Source organism: Protopterus annectens, chromosome 2.part0 (genome assembly GCF_019279795.1).
Source record: "Protopterus annectens isolate FY-2018-M chromosome 2.part0, PAN1.0, whole genome shotgun sequence".
NCBI classification, from domain to species: Eukaryota; Metazoa; Chordata; order Ceratodontiformes; family Protopteridae; genus Protopterus; species Protopterus annectens.
The window spans coordinates 413,792,660-413,803,630 of NC_056728.1; the positions used below are offsets into that span (position 1 = coordinate 413,792,660).

Here is a 10,971-nt window from a genome sequence, read left to right on the forward strand (position 1 = left end):
TACCCAGTTTGGCTTTGTTAAGGGCAGATCCTGCCTCTTAAACCTGGTCGATTTCTTTGAAACAGTCACCAAGGCCATTGACGAGGGGAAGGTGGCCCACACAGCCTACCTGGACCTCGCAAAAGCCTTCGATACAATACCCCACTCGGGCATTATAGATAAGCTCACCAGCTTAAATATAAACCCCTATGTCAATAGATGGGTTGCAAACTGGCTCAAGGACAGAACCCACATGGTTAGAATTGCTGGAGCCATGCCAGACTCCAAACCAGTTACAAGTGGCATCCCACAAGGCTCAGTCCTGGGACCTCTCTTGTTCGGTATATATTTCTCAGAGGTATAGGCCAACACGGAAGGACTGTGGCTGACCAAGTTTGCAGATGACTGCAAACTGGGCACCATAATAGACTCTCCAGCCGACACAAGCATCCTCCAAAAGGGCTTCATAGAAACAGACAACTGGTGCCAGAGCCATGGCCTCAAGCTAAACACCAAAAAGTGTATAGTCATCCCCTTTGGCAAAAACAAAGTGCCTGCAAATTACCACATAAGTGGTAATCCATTAAGTACGGAAGAAGTAATTAGGGACCTGGGGACCCAAGTTGATAGCAATCTCTCATTTGACAACCACGTGGCCAAAGTGGTTAGAAAAACATTTTATATAGCCCACCTAATCATGAAGGGATTCACATCTAGATCAGGGGAGGTCATCGTGCCTCTTTACTCATTCCTCATCAGGCCCATAATTGAGTACAATGCCCCTTTTAGGATGTACCTTACCAGACACCTGCAGCAACTGGAAAGACCCCAAAAGTACCTCACCAAGAGGATCAAAGGGCTCAAACAGATGCCATATACTGCCCGGTTAAAGAAACTCCAGCTCTATTCAGTGGCATACCACCTGCTCAGAGGTGATCTGTGCCTGACATATAAAGCCATGTCCAACCTGGAATTAATGGACATGCTGCATCTCAGAAAATCCAAATCCCATCAAGCTACGTGCTCAAGAGACTTGAACCTCAGCAGTGAAATAAATAGGACATGCTGGAGGGACAGATTCATAACCCAGAGGCTCCCTTCACTCTGGAATAAAATCCCAGTCCAGGTTAGGCAGTGTCCCTCATTGACTCTCTTCAAGAGGAATCTTGATGAGTGGATGGGGGATCGTAGGTTTACTCCGGGTATCACTTCTGTGTCACTGTTAGATAGAGGCACAGTATACTAACCTCAAAAAAGGGCATAGCAAAATTAATTTAAAATGGGTGGCGAAAGCCAAACACACTCTGGATAGGCTTATAAATGCCCTAGTGCAGATAGCGTAGTATGAACCTATGAATACATGCGGAATAATGTTTTTGAGGAGGAGTGAGGTTTAACGGAAGACATAAATGTTCAATTTATATAATTTTGGATTGCGCATAGTTGTACAAAAGAATACACATGATGCAAGATGTTTGTAACTGGTAGCATGTTAATATGGTTAGTTTTCTTTTGTGTAACTGTATGTTTGAATATTTCATAAGTGATAATTCAGTAAAGGTGTTTAAAAGAAAAGCACTATCTGGTTAAGTGACTGCTCAGAGATGCACAGTAGACAAATGGAAGCTGAATGAATCAAACACTGGACTAGACATAGTAGCTTGTTAACAGCTCATAGCATTAATTCTGTGTGCTAACTCCCAGAGCTGTGATCTTCTGGACTTTACATAGTAATGTTTTTGTTGACAATACAGCATAGATGTATATTTTTATCATTTAGAGCAGACTTTTTACTTGGGTTACTAAAGTTTGGCAAATTTTTTGATGCATTTATTTATTTATTTTGAAGTGTTGCTTTTTTTTTAAGCTTTAGTATCTGGATCGTTGTGTCTAGTAGCAATGCAGTTTTACCACTGGTAATGGACATCTTTTGGGGCAAGCGTTTTGCACATTTTTTATGTAAATACAGCTTCCTAGTATTTGAACATGTCACTTCATATTTCATTTGGGTACATGGTTTTCAATGGGGGAATCTGGTTAGCATCTATTGTGTAAGATTTTATGCATGTTTGGTTCCACTGTTTCTGGAAGTGCATTAGCAACATTCCATAATATGTTGCATTAAAGCCTTATTCATCCATATGCACTCATTTCTTCTTTGCTGATAGAATGTAATTGATTTTTTATTGCAAATCCATTGTACAGAAGTATTTTCCTTTAAAAAATAACATTTTGTTTGAACCATTTTAAGACTTTTTAAAGCAGTGATGCACAATGTCCGGCCCGTGACACAATGCCATCCGACCCCCAGGGAATAACCAAAAATATTTTTAAAAAGTGAGAAAATGGTATGCCTTACTTCAGTCATGCAAACTTTCCAGCAAGTGCTTACTTACCTAATTGACTGCAGTTGCGCACACCTCTAATTTTAGCCACAGAAGTAACTATTCTTTGTTGTTTATAACTTGTAGTCTATAAACAGTAGTAACTTTTTGCAGAAGTTTGTAATAAGTCATGGTTACAAGCAAGCCAGAATAAAGTTAAAAGCAAAGTTGATGTAGAAAACAGGCAATTTCATGACTGCTGTCTTAAGTAAAAATGCCAGTCACCTATACCTATAGTTAACTCATAGCTACTTAATATGTTTTGAGGTGGCCCGCAGATGCATTAAGAAATGTTACTTGCCTACAAACACACTTGCTATCTGTGCAAGATTTTTTTCTGTTGTACTTGACTTTACACATTTTCTCTGTGTGCTCAGTTCTTGGGTTTCATCCATACAAATTTATCATCTTGTAGCTCATTTTGTTGAGCAGTTCAGACAAAATGTTAAACAGGATCCAGAATTTGATTACATTAATATTAATGTGTACACTTTGCTGAGTTTGGCATATTATTTATAGCCTAGCGAAATCTGTTGCTTGCTTGTCTGTGATTTACTCTTGATTATAAAAGTAAATTGCAGATAGTTTGAGCCAGATGATTTTGAGTCAACTTACTTTGAAAAATGCTGTTTGGTCTATATTGAGATACCCCATTTTGACTTATTTTCTAGATTGAACACTGACAAGTGGCAGTTTATATCAGCAGGCTGGAGATTACTAAAAACGAGGACTTTTGTATGGTGCAGACCTTCCTTTCCCCATGGAGAACTGCAGGCCATCACAACCCCTGCTACCACATGAAGATAAGCAGTCCAGTATCTCTGTAGAGAACTGTTACCGTTAATCTGTGATACTAGTCAACGAAACTCAACCATAAGAAGGACACTTGAGTAAAATAAACTTGATTACTTAGCTGGCAATTAGCTGTCCATTTGAAGAAAAGAACTGCATCTAAAAAAGGATATTCTATGCCACTTATAAGAAAAAGGGACTTTGAAAGTCTAAAATGTAAAATTGTAGATAGTAACTAGACCCTTGCTCTCCCCAACTGTATGTGGGAATTCCTAGACCACATCAGTTTTGGAGGCATGTGCATCTGTGCGTGCAGTAGTGTTAGAGTCTGATAGCGTTTTAGAAAATTTTATATTTTGGCAAATCTGTGTAAATAAAATAGGACTAGGCATAACCCTGTTTGGAACACTCGCTTACTATCCCAAAAGCTTGAATAAGAATATAAATGACACAAATGTTCATAATTCAGAAAACATACATTTCATTGTTTTACATTTTAGAGTGTTGTGAATTCATTTTTTTAATTGCCTCTTTTGTCTGTTTTATAGGATCCATATTCATGAAAGAGTGAATCGAGCAGAAAGACAGTTTAAATCGCTCCCAGATAACCACCAGAAGATGCTTCCAAATTTTCTTCAACATCTAGAAAAAATCCGGAAGTGTGCTGATCACAACCAAGATGTTCTTCAGGCTATTGTGAGTGACTGTGTACACATGTTTGAAAACAAAGAATATGGAGAAGAGGTAGGTAAAATAAGCTCTATTTATATATTCTATTGATATTTATAGAAAGTATGCCTAAACTGTAGTAACTCATTAACTGTATTGTGCTATTGTTTTATTTCTTATTTTTCTTATACTAACCCTTTCTTAAATCGATTTTATTTTGTCTTCTACATAAAACTACATCACATCTCCAAGCATTCATATGTAGGTAGTCCTAGTTGAACCTCCTATTTTATATCCAGACTTTTATAGATATTACAAATGAATCTTCATGTTATGCATCACATCCCTTTTCCCCACTTAACAATAAAATACTGTGTATTTTCTTTCATTTTTCATACAGTTTTCTTTTTTATTCCCCCTTGCTTTTGTGTTTCTCCTCAAGCTATGAACAGTCAGACCAATTCATTGGATAATGTATTGTTGTTTGTGTACTTTTTTCACCACATTTGCTTTCATCATTAACTCTACCAATACAGCAAAGAAAGCAGAATATCACACTCTTGTATAGCCTCAAATAGAAGCAAGTAGCACTCGTTTAAAATTTTCTCCAAATTAATTATACAACACACACAAAACAATTACAGATTCTCTACAACCCATCTCCTACACCCAGCTGAACCTATAACCTGAATTACTGAACAGCATAAAATCACTTATAGCTAATTTTGCCAGTCCACACAATCTACGTAACTCGGTCAAAAAATACATCAGATGCAGTATTTTCAATTTGCAATCTTCATTCATTCTACTTTAGAAGTCTCTTTTAAATGGGTATTAGAGGAACTAGAGAGTACAGACATGAATAAATCAGTAAAGGACTCAGCGGTACATTCCAAGTTCCTCCAGATGCCAGCAAAGTTCAGCTGCATACCATTAAAGAACATTAATGAATATTACACTCACCGGGGTATAATACCGTACTCATGGAAGCATGCACCAGTTATACCAATCCCCAAACTGAAGAAGCCTAATTTAGCTTTTGATTACAGATCACTGCTTATATACTGTGCCCTCTACTGTTGTCATAGAAAAACTGTTGTATTGCCAATTGATAGCATACATCAGAGTAAGACAGGAGGCATGTTTTTTGTAACAAATGTAGTACACAAATTGCGTTATCCACTGTGACTAACATCATCTATGAAACCATGGATAAAGGACAAGTAGCAGGTGTTTCTATTCATAGATCTGAAGCATACATTTGAATCAGTCAGCCATGTCCTGCTGTTTGAAGCCCTAGCCAGGTTTTGATATAGGTGACAATGCTTTGCAGTGTTCCTCAGTATGTGTAACCAATGGGACATTTTCCATCACATGCAGTGTAAGCACATCTACCAGGGCTACCTGCACCGAAGAATACCACAAGGCTCAATGTTAGGAGCACTCCTATCCTCCATATTTATTAACAATTTAATGATGTTCTTCATCTCACATTGCTGCAGTCCTTACATATGGGTAGTCCGCTGTCCTCGGTCGGCCCGAATACCAAAGTATTAGGCTGACGTCGGTCATGGGCGCTCAGATCTGAAATCAGAGTGTCAGGGTATAAAAGCGCATGACCGACGTCATATCCTCAGTCTTTTTTGCCGCATGGTCCGATGCAGAAGCAGTGTTGCAAGTGCCGTTCGGCATTCTGAAATTTTTCGTGTTCGGAGTTTCAGACCGATACCAAGTTGGGCTAAGTACCCCGTTGGGGAATATTTTTGTTTTTTCTTGCCTCAGTTATTTCCGGATGTCAGAAAAAGTGAATAATTGTATTTCTTGTGGGAAACAGATACCGCATAGAGATTATCATTCCCTTTGTATTCCTTGTTTGGGACCGGAGCACGACGTAGTCGGGTGTAGGTTTTGTGCTAGGTTTAATAAGCGCACCATTAAACGAAGGTTAGATTGCGCTAGGTTAGTCTTTGGGAAGAGGTGTAATTATAATATGCCGTCGGATCCTCCGACGCCCGCTTCCACGAAGAAGCGCAAAGACAAATCTTTGAAGCCTAGGCAAGATGATTTGTCCGTTTCGGACGCCGGTCCTTTAGAAGCTACAGTGGAACAGGTGGATCCGGCTGAAGTTTCTGTTGAGTCTCAGGGTGAAACTTTGATTTTACAAGATGTAGCATCACAGGAGTCAGGTCAGGCTGAAGGGGCCTCTCAGGTTTCTGTTCTCTCTTCTATGCCTAAGGTGGTTAGGCCTTCTACTTCTATTCCTAAGGCTCCTTCTAAGGGCAGGTCTGTTTTGCCTTCCTCTGGTGTCAGTCCTGGTGCTTCAGGATCTGTGCCTAAAAAGCACATGCTTAAAATGGCAGAAGATTTGATTACTTTAATTAGAGGTTCTATGCCCCCTCCTGATAAGAGGCCCAGGGTGGAGCCAGAGTTGGAAAGTTTGGACCAGGCCTCAGATGATTCAGAGTCTTCTGCTGAAGACATTCAGGATTTACTCCCTTATTCTGATTCTGATGCAGAGGATTCCACTCCTTCTGCTTCTCCTCCAGAGGATTTTTCATTTTCAGAAACTCTACACTCCATGAGGGAGCATTTTAAGTGGGAAGGACAGGATTTCTCGGATTCACGAAAGAGGCTTAGGGAGTTCTTGTTTTTACCACTGCATAGACCCTTGGCTATACCTCCTGTTTTGGATGTTGTTCAGGATGTTTTTTCGGAGGCTTCCCTTAATCCAGATTCTTTGCCCCCTGCACCAGTTAAACCAGACAGGTATTATAGGGTGCCTGAGGCTCATAAATATCTGTATAAGAGTCCTAGGGCGGATCCAGAAACTGTTAGTCAGGGGCCTAAGGGTGTTAGAGCCTCTGTTGTAAAGAATCCGGTTCCTCTAGATAAGGAAGCTAGAGCTTTGGACAGATGGGGTAAGAAGGTGTACACATCTTCTACTTTAGCAATGAGGGCTTTAAATTGCCAGTTTCATATGTTGAAGTATCAGAATTTCCTCCTTTCTCAGCTAAAATCTAAAGTGGATGCTTTGGCAGAGGGCATAGAGTGTAAAGAATTGCAAGATTTGGTGCATGTATCTGAACAGGTGGGAAAGCATTCTTTGCAGTATGGTTTTGATGCTTTACAGGCTTCTTCTAGGGTGGCTGCCACTGGTTCAGTTCTTCGTAGGCATGCCTGGCTTAAGGATCAGAATTTATCCGAGCATGTTAAAACTAGAATTCTGGATGCCCCTTTACAGTCTGAAGTTTTGTTTGGTCCCCCTGTGGAGTCTGTTTTGAAGAAAATGGAAGACAAGGCTAAGTCCATGCAGAGTGTTAAAGATTTTTTGCAGGTGCAACCTCCAAAGTTTAGTAGAAATTGGCCTACTAAGGGGTGGACGTACCCTTCTTCTGATTCTCAGTCTAGCGGTAGATCTAGACGTGGTAGGGGCAGGGCTCAGAGTACCTTCAGGCCCAGAACATGGAGTTCGCCTGCTCAATCTGCTGGTGAGGGTAGGGGCCAGTCCTTTCGAAAACAGGCCCAATGACCTGCATTTTCAGCTGCCAGATTTTTCTTGCCTGGCAGCTCCTTTGGGAGGAAAACTAGCTCTTTTCAAGCAAAACTGGCTTTTAATCACCCAGGACAAATGGGTATTGGACATTATAAACCAAGGCTACAAGTTCTATTTCCATACATTGCCTCCTTTCAAAGGCATGCCAGATGTTCCTCCTCGGCAAAGGATAGAGGCTCACAAACAGATTTCCTTACTTCTTCAAATGGGAGCTATACAGCCAGTTCCTCTGTCAGAGGTGGGTCTAGGATTTTATTCTCGCCTGTTTCTAGTACCAAAGAAGGGGAACGCGTGGAGACCGATTTTGGACTTATCCATCCTCAACACTTATTTGGACATTCCAAAGTTCAAAATGCTGACGTTACAACAGCTTTTACCCCTGCTGGGAAAAGATCACTGGATGGTAACTCTGGATCTAAAAGAGGCTTATCTTCATGTTCCTATCAGGCCCAGTTGCAGGAGGTACCTGCGTTTTCGGGCTGGAAATTTACATTATCAGTTCTCTGCATTGCCCTTTGGCTTATCTACTGCGCCCAGAGTGTTCACAAAGGTTCTGGCTCCAGTGATAGCCTTTTTCAGTTTAAGAGGAATACAGATTTATCCTTATTTGGACGATTGCCTGATTATTGCACAAGACAAGGACGAACTTCTTCATCATCTACAGTATGTGATGGTAGTGTTAAGATGCCTAGGGTATTCTGTGAACGAAACAACGTCCAGTCTAGTACCCTCTCAGGACATGTGCTTTCTGGGTGTGAGACTGAATACAGCTTTTCAGATGGCCTTTTTGACCCCGGACAAACAAAGAAACCTTTCTCTTTATTTCCATCAAATGTCTCTACAGTCCAGGCTGACTGCAAGGACAGTCCTTCAAGCCTTGGGGTTCATGGCATCTTGTATTCTGGTGCTTCCCAATGCCAAACTGCATATGAGGAAGCTTCAATGGTATCTCAAAAATGTATAAACACAACACTGCCAAGATCTAGACACTGTCATTCAGATGATTCCTTGCATTCAGAAGGAATTTTTGTGGTGGGCCCAGGAATGTCACCTAAACAAGGGACTCTCTGTGACCCGACCAGAGGCGAGTCAGATTCTAACGACAGATGCCTCGGACAAGGCTTGGGGAGCACACCTCAATGGAAAATGGGTGCAAGACACGTGGCCTGTCAGACTTCAACATTTGCATATCAACTTGAGGGAGATGTTAGCAGTTCAATTTGCTTTGATGGCTTTCAAGGATTTACTTCACCCAGGGCAGGTGTTGATTCAGACAGACAACACTACTGTCATGTGGTACATCAACAAGCAAGGGGGAACTCACTCGTACCCTCTTTGCAGGCAAGCGATGATTTTGTGGGAGACTGCTCTCAGTTTACACCTCAATCTTCAGGCAAGGTTCCTACCAGGAGCACAGAACTCCTTAGCAGATGTGTTGAGCAGACAAATAGTGGATCCTCACGAGTGGAAATTGGATCCTCATGTATTTCAAAAGTTGACAGTGTTATGGGGAACTCCAGAGATAGATCTGTTCGCTTCTCCACTAAATTACCAGTTGCCAAAGTTTTGCACAAAAATGTTTCATCCCACAGCTTGGAAGGTGGACGCTCTATCATTCAGTTGGAACAATCTTCATGTATATGCCTTTCCACTTCTGCCTCTTCTACCCAAGGTACTCTTAAAGGCCAGGCAAGACAAGCCATCCATGATTCTGATAGCGCCGGATTGGCCTCGACAACACTGGTACCCACTACTGAGGAGTTTAGTACGAGAGCCTCCATGGCCTCTACCTTTGATTCCACATCTTTTGTCTCAGGAGGGCAATCACCTTCTCAATGTCCGGATTCAGTCTCTGCATCTAACAGCCTGGCATATTCTGTTTTAGACTCTGAAGGGTCTCAGCTTCCACAACAAGTTTTGAATGTTATTTTGGAGGCCAGGAGGCCTAGTACAAGAAAAGTTTACGCTGATAAATGGAGGAGATTTTTTATTTGGAGCAAAGGGAAGGGCTTTGATGTTTCCAAGCCTGATTTAAGTGTTTCTCTGCAATATCTTACTGAATTATTGGACAAGGGTTTGTCCTTCTCCTCCATAAAGGTTCATGCTGCAGCCCTTTCTGCTCACTATGACTGTGACCCTCCTTTATTCTCTCATCCTTTGTTTAAGCAATTTCTTAGAGGGGCAAAGAACATAAGACCCCCATGTAGAGCCCCTACTCCTGCTTGGGATCTCAATTTTGTGTTGGAAAAACTTACTCTACAACCTTTTGAGCCTGCAGCTACTGCCGAGTTGAAGTATTTGTCATGGAAGACTGCTTTTTTGTTGGCCATTACCTCTGCAAGAAGGGTTTCTGAATTACAGGCCCTTATGGCAGTGGAACCTTTCCTAATTTTTCATAAGGATAGGGTATCTTTGCGTACTAATCCTTCCTTTATGCCTAAAGTGGTGTCTAATGTGGCCTTGAATCAAACTATTCATTTGCCTACCTTTTATGCAGACCCCCAAAACAAAGGGGAGAAGATTCTGCATACTTTGGATATTCATAGGCAGTTGCGTTATTATTTGAGCAGAACCAAGGGGTTCAGGCAGTCTCAGCAGTTGTTTGTTTCTTTTGCTTTGGGTTCTCAAGGAAAACCTGTTTCGAAACAGACTATTTCTAAATGGATTGGTTTTTGTATTTCTTTCTGTTATTCCCATCATGGTAAGGAGATTCCGGCTGGAATCAGACCTCATTCCACTAGAGCTACTGCCACTTCTACTGCCTTTCTAAGGGGGGTAGCTACAAAAGATATTTTGGAGGCAGCTACTTGGAGTTCAGTTACATACTTTTTCTAAACATTACCATCTTCCTCTCTATTCTAAGTCTAGGGCTGGGTTTGCCACTGCTATTTTACAGGGCATTTTAGCAGCCCCTAATGCTTTATGATTTGGCCATCCTCCCTTTCCTCTGCTTTGGGATTCTACCCATATGTAAGGACTGCAGCAATGTGAGATGAAGAACATAGTACAGTTTTGTACCTACCATAAATGTAGATGTTCGAAGATCCACATTGCTGCAGTCCAACTTACCCTCCCTCCTTCCCCACTGTAGTTTGTATGGTTATATAGTTTGGGTGGTGGTTGTTGTTGGGCATGTTTTGGGGAGGTATTCTGTTTTTGGCTGTGGCCTTTCTTTTTAGGGCCTTCTGACATCTGGGGCAAGAAAAGACTGAGGATATGACGTCGGTCATGCGCTTTTATACCCTGACGCTCTGATGTCAGATCTGAGCGCCCATGACCGACGTCAGCCTAATACTTTGGTATTCGGGCCGACCGAGGACAGCGGACTACCCATATGTAAGGACTGCAGCAATGTGGATCTTCGAACATCTACATTTATGGTAGGTACAAAACTGTACTTTTGTACTAACCTTGAAACCATCTCTGCATATTATATAACTACATTCAGATAAATTAAAAGTGTGGCTGCAAAAAAAAAAAAAAAAAAAAAAAAGCTGCAACTTGACTTCAGTTCACTATGGCAGTGGCTGAATGATGTGCAACTTTTATTAAATTGCAGAAGAAAGTAGAAAAGCAAAATAAAACATCTGCTCC

General features: G+C 41.2%; 1 protein-coding gene across 2 annotated transcripts in view; it reads left to right on the forward strand.

Moving 5' to 3' along the window:
* Nucleotides 1-10,971, forward strand: part of CARNMT1 (carnosine N-methyltransferase 1) — a 684,763-nt gene that overhangs the window by 123,815 nt on the left and 549,977 nt on the right. For both annotated transcript variants that reach the window (XM_044060848.1, XM_044060849.1), the window contains exon 2: nucleotides 3,704-3,899. In XM_044060848.1, coding sequence (XP_043916783.1) covers nucleotides 3,704-3,899 — 196 coding nt within the window. The remainder of the gene's footprint in view (nucleotides 1-3,703; nucleotides 3,900-10,971) is intronic.